At 37.7% G+C, this 22,100-nt stretch overlaps 1 protein-coding gene across 2 annotated transcripts in view; it reads right to left on the reverse strand.

Annotated features, from left to right (window-relative positions):
* insyn2ab (inhibitory synaptic factor 2Ab) overlaps positions 1-22,100 on the reverse strand; it is a 69,720-nt gene that overhangs the window by 39,741 nt on the left and 7,879 nt on the right. For both annotated transcript variants that reach the window (XR_010544392.2, XM_065288387.2), the window contains exon 2: positions 9,506-10,622. Coding sequence is in view for 1 of the 2 variants with exons in the window: in XM_065288387.2 (XP_065144459.1) it covers positions 9,506-10,617 (1,112 nt within the window). In the remaining variant the exon portion in view is untranslated. The remainder of the gene's footprint in view (positions 1-9,505; positions 10,623-22,100) is intronic.

Genomic DNA, 22,100 nt, shown 5'->3' on the forward strand with positions numbered 1-22,100 from the left:
CCGGCTGGTCCTCGCCGTCTACGTTTGTCAGATTTTATAGCCTGGATGTCCCTGCCTTACAAGCACAGGTCTTATCGGCTTAATGATTCACGCGATTGCGTTTCTGTATGCCTTCACGGTGCGTTGCTAGCTCACCGTCATGGCTACCTATTAATAAATCATGCACAGCTCGCGGCGCGCTCAGGGAACCCGCCGTCTCGTGCTCTATTGTATATGCATCATGGTGCGTTTAGAAACTTCACTGTATGCGTATTACTGTCTCATATATGGTGCTTACACTTGCGCTCGCTAGAGCTATGTATATACTGGGTTAGGGCCACATGCAGTGTCTCTCCGGTAAGGGCACCTCAGTCCGTTGTGTATGCACGGCGGGATGGGATTACGTTCCCCCATAGCGTCAGCAAACTGACGCAATGCGAAGTGAACCGTATTGAAAGGGAACGCTTAGGTTACTCATGTAACCCCGGTTCCCTGAAATAACGGGAACGAAGCATTGCGTCGCTGGCCGTGCTACAAACGTCTACGCAGCGAGTGTTATTCGGCTGCGCGCTTCAGTCGAATAATAATGAGCTCTTGACGTATTTCACCGGCTTATATAGGGACGTGTGCCACGCCCCCGCGCGGGCTCAAACGTCATTGGTCTGTATTTTCTACAGACGTTAACCAATAGGCTTCAATCACGGAGTAAACAGGAGTTTCCCCCATAGCGTCAGCAAACTGACGCAATGCTTCGTTCCCGTTATTTCAGGGAACCGGGGTTACATGAGTAACCTAAGCGTTTTGGTAAACCATTCTCTGCAAGCATGTGAAAAAAGAGGTAATTTTGTTCCCCTTACAATTTCCCCTTTAGTGGGGAGAAAAAGAGAGAGAGAGAGAGAGAGAGAAAATAATTGACAGCATTAAGTTTCAATTGCAACAAACCACCATTATTCTGATCAGTGTTTGAATTTCATCAGCTAATTTTCATTTTAAAAGACACACCCAAAACGGCACATTTTTACTCGCACCTACAAAGTGTCAATTTTAACATGTTATAATAAATTATCTATATGGTATTTTGAGCTAAAACTTCACATTTGTACTTATATTTATTCTATATCTTAAAAAGTCTTGTGACATGGCCCTTTTAATCAAATTGGTTATGCAAGTCAATTAAACCTACTATTTTAAGTTTTTGACTAGCAATGAGTTGACATAACTTATATAAAAAGTTGAAATTATTTAACTTTATTTCTTAAGTTAAAGTAAAACAAAAACTTGACCTTTTTCTACAGTGCAGTTGACGGTACCCATTGACTTCTGTATTTGTTTTTCCAACTATGGAAGTCAATGAGAACCGCCAACTGTGTGGTTATCATCATTTATCAAAATATCGTCTTGTGTGTTCAACAGAATAAAGAAACTCATACATATTCAGATTAACATGAGGATGACTGAATTTTCCAAACAAACAAAAAAATTGGGAAAAACTATCCGTTTAAATGGATATTACACTGCAATTTAACACCTAAAATGCTTTTGGGCCAAGTTGTGCAGCCCTGTTAACTACAATGAAAAGATACTCAAGTATTTGTTGAAACGTTACAGCTGTTGAATAAAACATCTAAAAACTGAACAATACCACAAAAAACAGATGAATTCCGAATCTAAAATCTGCTTTATATCTCAGTGATTGTACAGTCAATTGAATAATTCTCCAGAGCTAAAACCTTATTTCTAACGAGGCTTTCAACTGCCTGTGCTGATTTACAACTTATTTAGTAAGAGTTATGCACATCAGTTAATGGCACAAATAGGCCACATCTGAAAAATGTGTTGCATGCAATTTGCATGGCACAATTTCCCATCTTTCTAAAAGTTGTATAGGATGCAGAGACTGCACTGTTCAGGGAATTTTACTGGGACTGTACAGCATCCCTCCACCATTACAATCCAGTCGCTGTTTTAAATTCAGAAGTGTGCTTGCCTAAACCATCTTTGATGAATTACTGCCACTAAGATCAATAGAAAATATAATAAAACATCTCGTTCTAATTAAAATCTGTTTCTGGTTGTGGGATTTGAAAAACATGCCGGTTTGCATACAATAAAAATTAAGGTGTTTAAAAGCCAATGCCATTTTTTGGTTTCAAAAATAACCTTTCACTCTAAGGGTCTTTAAAGGTGCCATTTGTAATAATTGAGGTAAAAGATTTTAAAAAATTTGCTACACGCATCAAAAGAATGAGAAGAAATAAGGGCAAAGGTGTCATTAAAAAAATGACAAGGTATAGTGCTGCAGAAATATCAATCTGAATTAGCATGCTAAATTACTAGCTACAGCCCGACTGGTGTTGTAATACCAGTTTCAACCATGGGAGGCGGTATACGGGCCACGCACATAACCGCCAGCCAAACTGCAATACACGAATAAGTCGCATGTGTGGGAGTACAGCCCTCTACTACTACCGCTGCGTCCGAAAACTATGGCAGCTGACTTGTTGGCTTAAGATTCATGAAAGCAGCTCAGAGAAATGCAATTCGGACAGCCATGGATTCGGACATGCCTTGATGCCTTCCTGCCTTGCAATAGGGGTTTCGGACGTATTTCAGTTCAGGGAAGAGAGCGGAAGAATGGCTAAAGCAAGAGACATTTACCACTACCACAAACATTTGCTGCAGGGAACAACGCGCTCGGAATCACAAATAAAATATGATAAATAAAGTAACCGAACCAGAGTAAATACTGGTACTGCTTTTCATCGCCGGAGACAACTAATGGACATGAAAGAAATGAGGTTCGACTCCGAAATGACAACATTTCTTTTCGATTGGTAAGTAAGATGCTTTTAGTATTTCGCTAGAAGTTCACTTATAATAGGCATTGCGATAACCTATGCTCAGCTTGTACATGAACTACGGCTTTGTGCAGTAAATGTGGCTCCATCTGAAAGCAGCTGATGGCGTTTCACTTTTAATCAAGAAACCGGCTTCACTGATGAGAAGCGCAATGACTATCGCATGCAAATTATTGCGCATCCTTAGCTGTTAGCGTTTAATAGTTAGCTCTACCCACGGATCCGATCCGGTTTTCACCCGTTATCTACCAAACTGAGGCTAAAATGTAACATTAGCTAAGAAGCTTGAAATGTCTTCGATTATAATGAACACCAAATGGACGCACGAAACGTAGCGGAAAACATTGCAATTTTAATGAGACCGAATGGTTTTTTTTGTGACTAATGATAACTTAGTTGCTAATGTAAATCAAACTTGATATATGCTACTAAATTTGCAGCTGCTAAATTAAAATAGACCAACTCACTTTTCTGGAGGTATACGGCCCCGTCTGTTTGGAGTGTGGAGTATGAATTTATTTTTTTTGGGCGGACATGTTAAATGGTCCCTTTAAAGAACCATTTATTTTCATTTTATAATGTGAAACATAAAGGTTCTTTGAATTAGAGGTCTTCTCGGGTCCAAAGAAATGTACCCGACCCGAAATGACCCAAATCACTTTTTACTCAAATTCGCGCAAGGGGCATGAATAATTTGCCGCTATTATTATACCCGACTTGTGTCAAAGGCACATGTGAAACCTTTAGACCCGAACCACCTCCGGTCTCGGGTTGGACCTCGGGTTTTCGGATCTAAGTGGACCCGTGAAGACCTCTACTTTGGATGGTAAGGTTCTTTATGGAACCATTGAGCAAAAAAACGGTTCTTCTATGACATTATGAAGCACACTCTTAAAAAGGATGTGTTCATTTTTTACACATCTTTTTGCGTTAAGCTTTTAACACATATAGGCCCTATTTTAACGATCTGAAACGCAAGTGCGAAGCGCAACGCGCAAGTGAGTTTGTGGGCGGATCTTGGGCGCTGTTGCTATTTTCCCGGCGTGAGAAATAACTCTTGCGCCGGACGAAAATCAATAAGAGGTTGGTCTGAAGTAGGTTCATTATTCATAGGTGTGGTTTGGGCGTAACGTCAAATAAACCAATCAGAACGCTATCCAACATTCCCTTTAAACGCAAGGGCGCAAGTTCCATGGCGGGTTGCTATTATTATGACGGATTTACCAGGCGCACGTCAGGAGCGGTTCACAGCCGAGGAGACCGACGTTCTTGTAAGAGCAGTCAAAGACAGAGAAGCCAAGCGCTACAATGATGTCAGGAGATGGGGAATCCCAAGCTTGCCAGCATAAATCGGACACGCCGTGTAACGGGAGGTGGATCTGCCTCAGGACCTGCCGCCAGCAGAGCTGCGTCCACCCTCACCGCTGAAAGGGTTTGGGGGCTTTGAAATCGGACCCAAGAAATGCAAGCAAGGTCCAACCCCAAAGTACTCTTACAAATCAAGTTCATATACATTAAGGTTTCTTATGAAAACATTTTAATTATTATTTACATAAAATAAACGTAATACAGCCACACAACAAACTTATGTTATTTGCATGAGAATTTTTGAACGCAGCCACACAATAAATAAAAACTATCACCACAATGCTCACCACTATGATTTCCCTTATCTCGTGTATTAATATTTTTTAGTGTAACAATTTATGATTTGCAAAAATAACTGTTGCATCTGTGTAGATTAGATAAGCAAAGTGTATGCGCGTTGTGCACCCTATACATTATGTTCAAGCATGCGCCCTTAAAATAGCATAATGAACAACGCGCAACGCGCCACTGACTTTAAGGGCTCTATCTTACACCCGGCAATGCGCGACGCAAGTGTCTTTCGCTAGTTTCCACCCTAATTTTCACGTTTAGCGCCGCGTTGTTTAAATAGCAAATGCATTTGCGCCCCCTTTTGCGCCCATGGGCGTTCTGGTCTGAAAACGAGTTGTGTTCAGGCGCATTGTTGGCGCGTTGCTATTTTGAGGCAACTAAAATAGACTACGCCATTGACCAACAAAAACCTGGTCTAAAGTCTAAAGTCAATGGCGCAATGTGTTTTATGTTATTTAAAGAGCGCATTAGTAAAATGCGCCTATACACGGGAGGACAACGCGGGTTTGCTTATCACAAGGTACATGAATGCTCAGCAGCACAAAAATGCTTTTAAATATGAAAGATTAAAGGATTGAAATGTAAAAGATTATTATTGAGTCTCTTGGACATAAATGAGGACTAATTATGAGACGTTAGAAGGCACAAAGAGCTGCTTCACCTGCAGCCTGGTAAGTAAATAAATGCTTTGCTTTGAACAAATGCGTCTGTTTTTAAATGTTTTTTTTTTATGCTACCTCACGGATTTATTGTATATGATGACTCTGTACCTGTGGATATGGTGAGATGAGAAACATTTTTAAGTAATGCTTAAAAAAACTCTTTGCTAAAAAAAACGCTGTCCAAAGTGCTGAAACGTGAGGAGAGCCGTTTGTAAATTCTTTATATCCTGTTTGTTACAAATAAAGTATTTTTAGAGTACAAACCTTATCTTACATACTTGTAAATTATTTTTTGGTGATATTGGATAGCCATACATTTAAAGCAATTAAAAGCCTGCTTTTTTACTTCCATGACTAAAAGAAAACGGGTTTTAAAGGTTTTAATAAAAAAATAACAATTTCAATACAAGTGAAAAAACAACATAATTATTTAACATTAATCTTAAACTGGGGATCTTCTTCCTCCGCTTAGTTTTTCAGTTTACAAAGTCCGTCACATAAATAGGGATTAGACATAGCGCCAGAGCAACTGGCTTTTAAAGGGGATGAGAGCTGTGACTCTCATTGGTTTACTGCACATTACGCCCAAAATACTCCCATTATAATAGGACCTACCCTTTTCGACCATGCGCTCGGCGCAAAAACCATTTTTTCCGTCGTTAAATTAGCAAAAGTGGATTCGGACACGCCCATTTAGACGTTGCGCTGTGCGCTTTAGACAATGCGCTTAGATCGTTAAAATAGGGCCCAAAACTTTTTTTTTCTGGTCAGTGGCGCAATTGTTTTTTGAAACTGCAGAATAGCATCAGGGATGGTTTGCGCCGGAACACGCCTCCTTTTTTTGCGCTGAACCGCCCAGGGAGCGCAAGTTCATTCCCTAGTTTGCCGACATGCGTCTGTGGAGGGAAAAACGCGCTGTGCGCCGGTGCAAAATACGAATGATACATGCGTCACTGACAAAGTCAATTGCGCTGGGTGCAAGATAGGGCCCCTTGTGTCAATTTATGTTGATTTTGTGTTCAAATAAAACACAAGTTGTGTTAAAAGTAACACAAAATGTGTTGTTTCAATAATAACACAGAGATGAGTGTATTGTTGTGTTGTTTTTAACACATGCATTCTAAGAGTGCATCTTTTTATTTTAATAGTGTAGAAAGGAGATCATGCAGTGCAGTCTGCAATGACAAGAATAAAAATTGCTTTATCCAAATACTCTATTTCAGCATTTTAGCACCTGGTTAAACACCAGGTGGTTAATAAATAAAACAGGAATACTTTTACACAGATATAGTGGCTTAACTGTTATTTCTCCCCACTGTATTATATTATATTAGAGATGTCCGGAGCCAATCACAAAGATCAATATCAGGTGATCAAGGCATTTTAAAACTGAATAGTATTTGCTGTAGGTATGGGCACAATCATTTATTTATATCAGCTGCCATACAGCGTCATAAACAAAAAGCACACGTTGTGACTGAAAACTTAATTTAATTGTTTACTTTGTGTTAATAAACTCTCACAAATAAAGGTACAAGAAGGTACAAACGTTGTCACTGGGGCGGTAACTTTTCAAAAAGTACACTTTTGTACGTAAAAGATGCATATTGGTACCTCAGAGGTACACATCTGTACCAAAATGGTACATATTAGGACCTTTTTTAAAGGGACCGTCCCAGTGACAGCTTTTGTAAATTTTTTCTGAGAGTGTTGGAGATGGTTGTAATGTCTGCAATGTGAGCATATCACAAAGAATTGATTCAGGACTTGATCGGATCAGGAGTACAAACATTTTGATCGGGACATCACTATATTATATTATAATTCTGAAAATACTCATGAACACATAAATGTTGCTTAACTCCCACAATTTTGGATCTATACCAGGGATTAATAGTTGCTTATAAACCATCACGTCCAGACGAATGCTGAGTAAGGCACTTCTGAACCGTCCAGCATCTCGATCAGAGACGTCTAGTTAATGGAGAGGCATTATTATACATGAGGAGCACTGACTGTATCGAGTTCTTCCTCTTATCGGGCTGGCTGTCAAAGGGGAAGTGAGGTTAGCTTCACATCTGTGGACAGCATCAGGTACTGTGAATGTGGGTTGACATGTGACATTGAAGTGTCCCTGTGCTGTCTGTGAGAGGCTTTCAACAAGCTTTAAAGCATCTTTTCACCTCATTTGCCTCTCAGGGTCTAATTTAAACAGTCAATCCAACCATTGCAATAACCCTGATTTTGTCACTTGCGATAGATATGGTTCTTACAGTAAATGGGTATGTTGTGCATGGTGCCAGTTTTAAAGCTATACTGTAGGTTATTCAGACCATAAATACAGTAAAATGTAAACATATTCAAGCTTCTGAAATTGAATAGATTCGCTGGTGAACTTTGCTCCTGTCTTTTCTCATAAATCCGGGATGATTGATCATTTAAGCAATGGTTTTCGCAGTCTTTGTGACCTTGTCTGGTAAATGAAGTGTAAAACTCAAGCACAAATAATATTTTTAAAGCTTTGAGTAGCTCTTTACATCACACTGACAATAATACAAGTAATTTAAATGGCCTAACCATTAGTGTATCAGTATTTTTGGTAAACTCTCAGAAAAAAACAGTACAGGAAGGTATACAAAAGTTGTCAAAAAGTACACTTTTGTACCTCAAAGGTACACTCCAAACATGGCTGGGTTATTTTTGACCCATAATGGGTAAATATTGGACAAAACACACCTTGACTCAATGCTGGGTTGTTTTAACCCAACTGCTGGTATAAGTACAGCTTTGCTAAAACTTTATTTACTAGTTAATGCTTTAATTACTTTTATTGGGATAACAAGGACATGGTGGGGTCTTCTAATTTGACACAGCAGAGGATTTTTTTTTGGAATTGGTACTTACTAGTGAAATTTTGGTACAATGACAAAACTGTGTGATGCCAATATTTTACTCATGTTGGTTTTTAAACAGCTAGTTAAAAGCACACTGAATATTTTTGTAAATGTCCTACAAATTAAAAATTTCAATATCATCATATTTTTATAGGGCAATTAAACAAAACAGAAACACAATAACATACTTTCAGGCTAGTGGTGACTATATAATAAAAAGTTTGGACAAGGTTATTTTATTATAATTGTCGGAGGGTGCATGTTGTTCCTTTTTTATTGTTACTTTGTGGCACATTTTGTTAATATCCCATTTAAACTTATTTAGTAAAAAGTACTTATTTAAGTTTTAGTAAATTTTATTTTTTATATTTTCCGCACTATTTACAGTGGAAAATTCAGTAACTTTTTATAGCCATATACAGTAGGGGAGAGCTGGGTAAGTTGTCACACTTTCACACTGTCTAACATTTACTGAGCACCATACATCACAATGGTATAAATTAATGTGACAACTTACCCCACACTTCACCTACTGTGCAAAAGACTTCGGCCACCACCATCTTTGTTGTTTTACCATTAAGTTTTAATGACCATCCATATTTATTTTTCACTCATTTTATTAAGATAAAAACATAAAATACAGGAAATATGTACACAAAAAAAAAATTTGAAGAACAAAATTATGACTTCTGGCAAAAGTTAGTTTTTAGTGTGACCAATCTTGTCACTAAGCACATCTTAAAGCCTTTTAAGGAGACTGAAGTCATTAGATCAGAATTAAAAATTAGGATTTCATGTCATATAGGTTTAAAGGGGACATTTCACAAAACAAACTTTTTTAAGATGTCAAATAAGTCTTTGGTGTCCCCAGAGGACATATGTGAAGTTTTAGCTCAAAAGTGTGCCGTTTTGTGTGTGTCTTTTAAAATGCAAATGAGCTGATCTCTGCCCTAAATGGCAGTGCGGTGGTTGGATAGTGCAGATTAAGGGGCGGTATTATCCCCTTCTGACATCACAAGGGGAGCCAAATTTCAATTACCTATTTTTTATTAGTTACTGGGTTGATCTTTTTCACATTTTCTAGGTTGATAGAAGCACTGGGGACCCAATTATAGCACTTAAACATGATAATGTTCATGTTTCAAGATTTTCATGATATGTCCCCTTTAAGAGGGCCTGCAGGTTCCTTAAGCTTATCATTTTATTTTGTTTTCTTCTGTTCTGCATAAAAAATGTCTGTATTTTCTTGTTGTATATTCTAATAAAGAGATAATAATTATATATGGTCAGTGGTGACCAAACCCAATGGCTTTGGTGGCCTAAGACTTTTTAACAGTACGGTAAATATATCCAGCAACACCTCTCATATCAAAACGCAATAGACTAAAACTATACAGTTCCATAAACATAATATCTGTGTAAATTAGTTTCTTTTATATAAACCATGCCTTACCCCTCACGTTGTGCTTCTCCTCTTTCCAGCTCCTGTATGACTCCCAGCAGCACTTTGATGGTTTCTTGGCTAGAACTGATCAGAGCCTCCATGGCTTCAAGCCTGGCTTTTACATTTCCATCTGCCCCGGGGAGAGCAATCAGCTGCCCCCCTGAGCCCTGCTGGGATGCCGTGGTACCCAAATTCGGAGTACTACGACAGTGGGCTTGTATGTGAGCCTGGGAAGCACAACTGGCCGAATGAGACGAAGCCTGAGTCCGTGCTTGCAAGCCGTTTACCAGTGTAGCGTCTTTTTTGCGTTTGCAGCTTCCTGAGGGACTCTCCAGGCATTCCACTTGTGTCAAAGATGTCCATGCAATAGGGCCAGAAATCTTGGAACAGTCACCTCTGACCTGCAGAGGTTGATCTGTGGTAGAGGAGGCACCCTTGGCACAGTTGGACTGCTGGCGGGCCTCTATCTCACTCTCACCGGATAATCCTTTGTGCTTGGCCCCGCTCCCTAGGTTGGCGCCCTCACTCCTCGAGTCCAAAGCTGTATCCGTATCTCCGCCCGGACATGCCGGATCAGGGCACAGCTTTCCATCCGAACAGTCCGGTCCAGTGGATAAGTCCGAAGCGGTACCACACTGTGGTGTGCTGTGGAGTAGCACTCTGGTCTGCTGCACCCTTCCGTCGCACTTCACCCGCTCCTCTCCCCCCTTCACACTACCCAAAAACCCATTATTCTGATCCGGGTGGTTTTCCACTAGAGCGGTGTGTTTAATGACATTTGACTTTTTGCGTTCAAAGGGGAAAGTCTGATAGCGTTTTTTCAGGTCGGGAGAGGTTTGCACGCCTGTGCTTTTGGTGACGTTGGGGATGGACCTGCGTGCAGGCATGGTCATGTACCGTCTGTGGATGACCTTGCAGGAAACCGACCGATCTCTTGCACCTCGATGGGCGGCCTCATTTTGAGCATCGCAGATGTCTTTGAAACGCACCTGCAGGGCTTTGTTCCGCTTCCGTACCGTGTCCCCTCGACCGCCACTTTCTCCTGCCAGCGAGGGACCTCCAGACTCCGAATCGGACTCTGAGCTTGACAGAGTGCACCGACCTGCCTCCTTACTGACCATAACTCCTGTCACAGAGAGAGAGACAGAAAGAGAGAGAGAGAGAGAGAGCGTTTACACATAATAAAATACCAGTGATTGCAACTCAAACACAGATGGCCTAGTTTTGTCTTTTCCTCAGAGCAGAACATCCTGGCAGTCAAAGCTTGTTTTTTGTGTGCGTGTGTGTTTTGTTTAGCAATGAAAGTCACAGCTGACACTGAGCGACCTGCATTCAAAATTTCCCATTACAACTAACCCTCGTCTCTCTAATGAGACTGCCAGTATATGTGAGATGGAGGCTAAAGCACAGACTGGAATGGGGCGTTTGAATAGACAGATACAGTATAAAGTACAACTAAATTCTTTATGGCAAATACAGAAACACAGGATAGCAAGAGACATTGAGAGAAATACATTTTAAACATGTCTAACATCAAAAATACATTTGAAACAGTAAAATCAGTGTAGATTAAAAGAGATTATGTTGCTCATGTAAATTTACTGTAAACAATATTGCTGGGCATAGATTAATGTAGATACAAAATAAAAAAAAAATTTTGCATAACATATGAGTTTGTGAGTGTGTAATTATTGTATACAGTATATATAAATACACAAACAGTCATGTATTTAAGAAACATTTACATATTCTATTTATATATAAATAAAAAAGAACAATATATAAATAAAACATTTCTAAATCATTAGTTAATGCATTTGCTAAAATCAGGGCCGGATTATCCATAGACGGGATTGGGCGAGTGCCCTGGGGCACCAGGCAATAAGGGGGCAAAGGCTCCAGACTTCGACCAAATGGAGTTTTTAAAACAGCGCGAGCAGTTTTTTACAAGTACTTGCGCATGTGTACCATAAATATAACCATAGATGCTGGAATGGCGTGAAGAATAAAGAAATAAACTAATGTCACTGTAATACAACCTTAAAGTGTTACCAATGGATAGTGTGTGTACCAAAAATGGTTGATGCTTTGATGTGCCATAAATGATTAGATAAGGGCTTCCTATTTTAACTAATACAGTATTTGATTGTATGATGACAAACACCATTTTTTGTAATCTTTGCTAAAAAATCGAAATGCTGCTCACCCATCTAAAACCCAATGCCATATTTCTATGGTGTCATGGATGGTGGCCAGGGCATTGCTACTGTATGTAGTTGCAAATGTGTGATATTTCAGTCCATATATGGGTGATTCTCGCGAAAGTAGATTTATGAGGTGTCATGAAACATTTTGATAAAAAAAGTAAATGCAAAGTAAGAGTATCAAAATAAGAAGCATACAGTTACAAACATCTCTTCATGTTCTATTTTGCACATGATTTCAAATGACATCATAAAAACCAAATTTGCTGTTTTTTCCACATTTAAGGGGAAAATTTTCATTACCGCAACGTGTCTGTGACTGGATTTGGGTTTGACATTTAAAAAAAAAATAAAAAAACATAAAAAGCTTCAGTGCATGTTATATTATAAAGATTTAAGGTAAAGAAACGTGGTGTTTGGTGATCATTGATAAATGTAGAGACAATAATATGGAGTATAAATGTGTCCAAGAAAGATTTCATCCTCCGCAACAATTTTCAATCATTGTTTAAGCCCTCGAGGAACTAACATTTTCAAAAAAAAATTGTTGGAAGGGAAATAATTGACTGTGACACTCAAGATGGCTACCAGGTACGCAGTTCTTATTTTTCTCTCTGGATAAAAGTTGAAATTTTGTTTGTCATTGTACCTAGACAACTCTTTAGTTCTCATTACCGAAAAATGAGTTTGTAAATGCATATCATGTTGCAGTAATGATAATTTTTGATAATGATCATCTAAAAAATGTAAATAATTTTATAGGAAATATTTTTGAAAATAATGGTTATAGTAAGTTCAGACCTTAATCTTACATGTGAAAAAAATGGCTTCAAAGGCTTTTTAAAAGAAACTGATGCTGAATTTTCGTGAGAATCACCCATATATGTCCGAATTGTTGTTGCCTTTTTTTTTCAAGTCACATTGCTCTTAGCATCTCTGCTTAGCAAACTGCACACAACCTTTACATCTATAATCCTGTCTTTAACTTCCCAACCCTACATAAGATCAATAGTAAAACTAATTATGATTTCAATCTCAGATCACTAAGTGTTAGTATTATAAATTTCACACTTTGTATCAGTTGTAAATACCGTTTAGACAAACATAGTGCCAAGACAGTTTTTATTCTGCGCCATATTAATTTCACCCAGCTTTAGTCCATCGTCTTCATTAATCAGTGCAATATCTGGCAGACACAGTAACAGGGAAGAATGCCAGCAGACACCTTGTCATCCCTTAGGCGGCCATGGTGTCTTTCGCTGTGCGGGATTTACTCCGCAAGCTTATCGGTGGTCGACAGAGCTGACAGTGATAAGACTCATCATCCTTCAGTCATTGAACCGGCCCTCAAACAATTCAATCTGCTTGATTTTGCATCTCGAAATAATGAACCCCCCACAAGTCTATACTTTGGAGTAATATTGCACTGTGTACTTTGTGCATTTTCAGATTAAAGTTTGTTAAACATTACAATCACCTGTGTCAAAATTGTATTGTATCACACATGGCAAAAATCAGAAGATCCTAAACAGCATCTGCACTCCCTCCAATTTCTGATTTATAGCACCATCTGTCCTTAAACAGATGGTGATGGCTGATTGATTCATTGATTCTGTAATTTAATTAAATCCACATGGTTGTGGCTCACCTGTGTGTCTTGTAACTGCCAACTGGATTGCAACTATGATCAGGATTAAAAACAATCTCTCAGCCATTTATTATAAGTAGTCACTGGTATTCAGGGAATTTGGTTTGAAACATCTTTGCAGTGGTTTTAAAAGCAGACAGAAATGATTAAACTCTTTTAGGAATAGTTCAACTCAAAATGAAAATTCATTCATTCGGATATATTTACACAAGATAATTTTAAAGCAACTTTATAAATTATGCAATGATACTTCAGTGACCATGTCTTTCTCCACAAAGAACCATAAAAGTGCTGCTTGTTAGCCCATCCATTTTGTGCACTATATTCAAAGGCTTCTGAAGCTGTACAATGGTTCTTTGTAAAAATAAGATTGGAATTTAGGCCTTATTCACTGAAACCAGAGACCCTGATCAGCTCTCTCTTCAGAAAACTTGAAATATATAGTGCATGAGATGTATGGATTTGGCGTAGAGGTCTTCAACATTATTCAACTAAGGACTTCTTAATGGTTAGACAGGAGGAGCAGGGACCCCCAGTACATGTATCAAAGTAAGACTGGATTTTTTTGTTATGATTGTTAGGTTACACACTGTAAAAATCTTCTTAAAGAGCACCTATTGTCTGATTTATGTTTCTAAATTTCCTATGTAAGTGTGTATTTGTACATGTTAATGATATGCAAAAGGTACATACTCCAATGTAAACGATGATGCAAGTTATCATCTACAGCTTAAATCTCTTTTCTTGGACTACAACAAACACACAGATTGTAGGCAACATATTACTTCCTGGGATTGTTGATGTAGACAAGACCGACATTATCATAATTCCTCCCACTTCGGACTCACAGCCTGTAAGTTAACTCCTGTTAGCATTGCATCGTGAGCGAATCTTTCAAACATGGTAAGGAGCGTCACATTTCCGGCTGACGTCGGAGGTATTCAGGCCAATCACAATGTACAAATTAGCTGGCTAATCAGGGACACAGAGCTTTTCAAATCCATGCATTTCCTGCCCCATTCAGACAGCCAGCGACCAGCAGTAGCAGAGCGGCGCGATCTCATTCATTTCAACGGAAACCGGGCGACTTTCGGCAACACGAGCGAAAGTGACCGTTGGTGACCGTATGGGCGTGTCCAGCGACGCGAGAAAGTTACGCAAAGTTTAACTTTATGCAAATGTCGAGCGAATTTCGGGAGCGACTACCAATGAGAACAAAGCAGTGGAGTTCACGTGGATGGTACTCATTTGTTTATGACAAGCAGATTTAGAAACGCCTCATTGAAAGAGACGGGCGACACACAGCGATAACATCGCTGGCTGTCTGAACGAGGGGTCAGGAAGAGAGTGAAATCTGGAGCTACAAAAATCTACGGTATGTGGAAAATAAAGTTTTTTAACAATGAAATAGGTGATCTTTAAAAAATTAGCACTGTTAAAAGTTGGATCAATTAAAAAAATTATTTCAATTGGTAACATCTAAATTTTTTTACTTACATTTTTCACTTATAGTACTTTTTTAGGTGTTACCAATTTAAGTAATTTTTCACTTTTTACAGTGTACCTCAATTGGTAACACCTAAAACTGTAAGTTTTACAACTAAAATGTTCTTCACTTTAGTGTATGGTTAAAAATTAATTTATTTATTTTACTGAATTGTTTTATAGGGGGAACTCATTTTAATCACGTTTTAATGTTGTGTTAATTATTATCCTATTAATGCATTTTTGTTTAATGCCTCATTTCGTTTATCCAAAAAAATCCACGCTTTAGCAGAAGCCTTTAAGCCTTTTATTTCACAAGGTCACTATATACATGTATTTTCCATAGAAAAAACTGAATAGGGCTTTGCTGCTAAATGAGACTATTTAGGGTCAACTATTCATGTAAAACAAAAAAATTGAGCATTTGACTGAGGTATTACTCATAATCAATGAATGCGTTTACATGCACAGTCTTATGCCGATTATGCTTAATAAACTGATAACACGTGGGGTCATGTAAACGCGTAAAACGGTTTTCTTTAATCGGGGAAAGCCCATAAATGGCGTAAGCAAAAACCGATCGGCACAGGTAGTTTTTTGCTCATTACGCCGATTTCGCGTGGCATGTAAACACCTTAACCGGCTTTCTCACAGTTTTGTCCATGTGCGCATGTCTCCGCGTATGAAAGATAAACGTCACACGCGGTAGTAAGTGCAAAGTAATGCATAAAAGTCTCCGCTCGACTAAAGCAGTTGGCAGAGAAACTGTTAAAATAGAAGCTTATGTTACATTTACAGGTTCTGCAGACACGAGAAGAGATACAACAATATAGCTTAAGACAGATATGCCGTCTGCTTTTTGATCGACTATTATGTACTATATGTGGTGACGTCAATGCCTGCGAGAAAACTGATAATTCTCAAAGTCCCATGTAAACGCAGTTGACTGCATAGCCGGCTTATTGATTTGCATGTAAACGCATGAAAACAGTTTTCTATAATAAGCAGATTTTTGATAGTTATCCGCTTATTCTGTGCATGTAAACGTACTCAATATCAGAAAGTCCTGCAATTTCTAGTTGTAATAATGTTTGAGGTTGCTATCATCATTATAGTCATCACATACAGTATCTACCTCAGTCAAAAATAACTTTTGGTGAGTGCCCTATGGGACGAGAAATATTCAAATTATGACTATATGTGATGAATTTAATGATGATAGCAACCTCAAACATTACTTTTGGTTACACATTAGGCAGATGGAGCAGAGTCTGTGCTCTTATAGTCCCTGCCTCTGTGTCTCTGTGTCTCTCTCTCTCGCTCTTTTTCTCTCTCTCTCGCCACACACAGAGGTCCCCCTTCGACCCTGACAATTTGGCTATGTCAACCCCAGGATTATGAGTAATGCATTGAATCTAAAATTGCAAAAGTAATCCTCTTAATTCCCCGCATGTACTTCAGCAGGATGTTGGTTCAAACAGACCCACTGGTCCTATTGAAAATGGCTGGTGAAAGAAAATACTTTAAACACAAGGACTTTGTGTCATTTTTATATGTTTTTCAATGTGTTTATTTAATAATTGAACACACAATACTATTCTGCCATGCCTTGAAATTGATAGTTCTGGCAGCAGGAGGCACTTATAGGATGGAGATTGCAATGCTCTTCCTTTGGAAGAGGAGAGAAATCACAAGCAATTTTATTTACTTATTTATCTATTTTTTAATCTTCTTACGGTATATATTACATTTACATTTACAGTATTGTTGGTAATCATTTTCCGATACTTTGTTTCAGACCTTAGTTTTTGTGTTACATGCTATCAACTTAGAACACAAACTGATATTAAATTTCGAAACCCTCAAAAGTGGAGGACAGTTACATCAGGTATTTTCCTAAAACATCTTTCCTAATCTTGTGATTTCAGTGGGTAATAAGATTGCCCGTGGATTTGTGGGCTGACTGGACTTTTACACCAAAGTGATGTAATTAGTATCCCGTTTTACATTACAAAGATTCACAGGCTGATTTTATTGTTCTGCGTGTTGTGTCGGGAGCTTTTTTATGATTTGTGTTCAGCTGTTGTGTTAAACGTACAAATATTATTCATGCTTTGTAATGCAAATGATGCATGATCTGTGAATGACACACTGTAATGTTTAGCTGTATAATGGTGTTAATGTTTAGAAATAACAGGAAGTGATTGTAAAACATAATTATTTTTTTATTATTGAGACTTAAATGTGGAGATTGTAGGCTAGAATCTTACAATACAATGTAAACAATACTATTTTACAATGGTTCATACATTACGCATGCTGAGGAAGAAAATGCGGAATATCACCACTGCAATAATTTTTTTTAAATGTGTGTGTGCGTGCGTGCGTGCGTGCGTGTGTGTGCGTGCATGTTCAGGGTAGACAGAGAATGAGAAAGTGTAGATTCTCCAATGCGCAATAGACATTATTTTGTGAAATGTGTTTGTAGCAATATTGTACTTTCAAAATCAAGATTGTTTATTCCACAAATACTAAAAGCAAAATAATGCAGCATTTCTTATTGAAAAATTCGAGAGGTTTTGAAGATGGCAAATATGATTAAAAATAAATAAAGCATAACACTGTTTGTTGAAGTAACTAATGGTAACACTTTACTTGAAGGGGTGTTCATAAGACTGACAGGAAACATTCATAATCATGATATGACACGTGCTATTAACATGAAGGAGATTTTATGCATGTTTATGACAACTGTCATTAAGTGTCATTCGTTCAATTATGTATTTTTAATGCATAGATGACTTGTTTGAGATGTCTTTGTTATGACAACTTGACATTACCAAGACAACATAACTGACCACTTTTTACCAGTGATACAAATTGAATTTGTCATTAAAATGTCATTAAGTGTTTATATTCTGTCATATAGTTTTATAACAGCATTATGAATATTTTTCTTGACCTCAACTACAGTGGTACAAATATTATTTGTCATTAAATTTGTCATAAAGTGTTAATACACTGTCAAATAAATTTATAACAATGTCATGAATATTCCTCAGTTCATAATGTTTTTTTTAAGTTTCCTCCATGTGTTTTACAAACAAAATCAACCATCAAATAATAAAAATTATAATAATAAAAATTGATAAAATTATATTTTATGGCATTTGGAGACCAATTCACCCCAAATTAAATGAATTTAATTATGGGTTATGCCATGCCGTGTGTGGTTCATATCGCTGCAATGTTAATTACATTAAATTAAATTAATTCAATGTTTAGTTTTATCTGCTATGTCAGAAAATTTCAGAACCCTCTGTGTGAGGAAGAACAAGTTCTGGTAGTGGTCAGTTTTTCATGTAATTGTGCACATACATAAAGTGAAGTATAATATTTTGACGTGTCTGTTGTATTTAAAATTATTTGACATAGTATTAACACTTAATGACATTTTAATGACAGTTTAATGTAATGTTAAGCCAACAAGCTAGGTAGTTTCTTAAGTTTGATAATTATTCTGCTATGTCATGTTTATGACACATTTATGACAAGTTATGATGTATTGCTGAATGTCAAGTTGACATAACAAAGAAATCTCAAACAATGTCATCTTTGCATTAAAAAGGACATAATTGAACAAATGACACTTAATGACAGTTGTCATAAATGTGCATAAAATCTCCTTCATGTTCATGACACGTGTTATGCAGTGTTGTAATGTAACGAAGTAAAAATACTTCGTTACTGTACATAAGTAGAAATTTCACGTATCTGTACTTTACTTCGCTATTTAAATTTATGTCAACTTTCACTTTTACTCCACTACATTTTCTAGATAAAATGTATACTTTTACTCCGATATATTTCCACTAAGCATATTCGTTACTCGTTACTACAAAATAAAATCAGACGCACGCTCCGTACACTCTATTTCACGCACACTCTATTTTAGCGTAGTATTGCCAAAGGATGAGGAAGCAAAACTGCAATGAAAGCACCTATCGGAGGACCTCCCGTTATCGTAATCGACCACCCCGACGATGAACAGGGTGAGAAAGCTAACGTTATACACCCGTGGACGTATTTGTAAGAAATGTTTTTGTACATTGGAATTAAAGATTCCCGATTACCGAATAAAGTATGCCTACCGAAAATCACTTACATTTTGTCATTTAAAAACTCCCCGTCCAACCTGAAGAATCACATCAAGGTATGTTAAAGTAATAGTTATTAAGTAAAGCCACAATGTCAATGTGATATAACAGTATCATAAGCCGTATTAGATAATTATCTGTCTAATGTGATGGTTTAATAAACGTCAACGTTAACGTTACACCGCTGATTTTATTTAATTCAGAGAGAACTCTAAACTGAAACATGCTTAACTGTTTATGGTAACATTATAGCATAACTGCCGGACGAATATTCCCTCCGGTAGGCTAATGTTAGATTGAGAAATATTTTTTAAAAACTGCTATCAGTGGCAGGTTAGAAAGAAAGTGTTAAGGACTGTATTCACGTCTTTAAAAGCATCATACGTTTTGTCAAACTTGAGATTTCCTTTTATGTTAATTAATTCAAAACTCAGTGGTTAGAGGATAATGTTGTGCTAATGTTATACATTATGAATGTACGCTTGCATTGTTGATCAAAGTCACAGTGCTTTCATTGCCACACAACGAGTTGGCATTTTTTTCTTAGTAGAGCAGCTAACTTAAAGGAGTACTCCACTTTTTTCAAAAATATGCTCATGTTTTGAAAGAAATAAGTTATTATTTATTTTTCATTTTTACCTGAAGTTCATACAAAAGTGAAATTTCTGCTTTTTTATTTGATGTCAGCTCTAAAAATATGTTGTTTGCTCTTTGAACTTAAAGGGGAAGTCCAATCTAGACATTTTAGCCTGTTTATCACAGGTAATTTATGTCCACTTTGCATTATACATGAGGAAAAATAAATAAATTTGCACGATTTCGATTATTAGATTGATAGTGTGTTGAAGCGGAATTTTCGTAACGGTCTTTAATGGACACAATTAACCAGAATGCACTGCGCGAAACTGAGTCATTAGCTCCACCCACTAACCACTGTTCGATGCAGTCGTCAGGTTTGTTTGACTTCATGCGGCGCCGCAGGAACCGACAGCTGGATGACGTCAAGGTTCCGCGAAAGGGATTTAAAAGCAAACTCCTCCGTACCCAGATAGCAAAATCTGCCTGGCCCACCACTGGGCCACATATGTGCTTGAGTTCTGGCCCAGTTCTGGCTGGGTCCCCGGCCCAGAACTGGTCCACACACTAAAAATTGGATCAAACTATTAAATCTGGGCCAGTTGTGGCCCACACCCTGTAAAATAGATCTTACATACTGACTTGGCCCAGATTTGGCCAGCACACTGTAAAGTGACCTAAATTGTTTATTTGGCCCAGGTCTGGCTAGCACACTGTAAAGTGACTTAAATTGCTTATTTGGCCCAGGTCTGGCCCAGACCCTTTGTTTTATATGGCCGACAACATCTGCATGGTCCCTGGGCCAGATGTGGCCCAGAAACTGGTAAATATTGTATATTTTTTATTTTTCAAGAAAAATACACCCATTTAAGAAGATTAAGAGCCTTTTATTAAAAAAATACACACATCACATTAATGTGAATTAACAGTTAACAAATACATAAATATGAACATGTTTTAACATGTACCAACAATTAACCAAATACATTGTAATTTTGAACATATAAATTCTTAACAAATTCAGTACACTTTACAAAAACCCAACAAATACAAACAGACATATATCTCTTACACAACACATTTTACAAGCACATAACCCACTTTATAAACAATTTAAAGGGATAGTTCACCCTTAAAATTATAATTTTCTCATAAACCACTTACCCCTGTGTCGTTCTAAACAACCAAGTGCTCCGATTGTCTTCAGAATACATTTTTAGAATTTTATTATGAAAACCAGGAGGCTTTTGTCTGTCCCATTGACTTAAGTTAGTCTCACAATCCGTTTCCCAGAAAAGAATGAAAGACATCGCCAAAAAGGTCCATGTTCCATTAGTAGTTTAATAATAATATTATGAAGTGACAAGAACACTTTGTGCAAAAAGAAAATAAAATGAACGATTTCAACAATTTGTTCTCCTCCTTAGTTGTTGAAAGTGTATTCAAGACCAGACTACGGCGATGCTGCTGACATCACCTGCAGCTCACGTCACTTGCTGATGTGGTTAACAATGTTTTTTTTTAAGCATAATGCAAACATTGTAACAACACTTAAACAGCCCAAATAAATGTAAAATTACTTGGCAGCCTATTCTGTCTGTACGCTGGCAACTACGTCAGCAGGTGACGTCAGCAGCAGGTGACGTCAGCAGCAGGTGACGTCAGCATGATGCGCCGTAGTCTGGTCGTTAACAGGCTTTGAACGACCAAGGAGAAGAACAAACTGTTGAAAAAAAATCTCATTGAAATACTGATGGAACACTGAACTTTTTGGCAATGTCTTTCATTCTTTTCTGTGAAACGGATTGTAAAACTAACTGAAATCAATGGGACGGACAGAAGCCTCCCAGTTTTCATCAAAAATATCTAAAAACGTGTTCTAAAGACAATCTAAGCACTTGTTGGTTTAGAACGACAGAGGGGAAGTGATTTATGATAAAATTGCAATTTTGGGGTGAACTATCCCCTTAAGCAATTACAGCGAGACAACAAATTAATAAACATTTAAAGAAATAAATTCTCTCTCACACACACGTTGGCATATGTGGTTTACCGGGACAATTTCATAGACACAATGCATTTTATACTGTACAAACTGTATATTCTATTGCCTTAACTTACCCCAGTCCCTAAGCCCAACCATGACAAAAATCAGTTGGAAGTCTTTAATCTATGAAAAAGTATCACTTAGTATTGTGTCCCTGTAAAGCATGTTTATAGCATATTAAACATGTCATTATACACTATTCCCCATAAACCACAAATACCAACCCACCCGCACACACACCTCTCACACACAAACCAAGTAATTAAAACAAGTTAAACACATTTAACCAAAACACCACCACTCTTTTTACAGAACAAAACATTCTCCTTTGCAGACACAAACACAGGCGCTAACACTAACTGCTTTTCTTTTGCTAAAGTTGTCTCTTGCACCCACCCTCTCGATCGAGCCACCTCTTCATTGTCCCCTCCACAACTGTAAGGGACCTTCTCCGAACTGCATCTTTAAAATAAATAATCCATATTGT

The sequence above is a fragment of the Paramisgurnus dabryanus genome, chromosome 17, assembly GCF_030506205.2.
Source record: "Paramisgurnus dabryanus chromosome 17, PD_genome_1.1, whole genome shotgun sequence".
NCBI lineage: Eukaryota > Metazoa > Chordata > Actinopteri > Cypriniformes > Cobitidae > Paramisgurnus > Paramisgurnus dabryanus.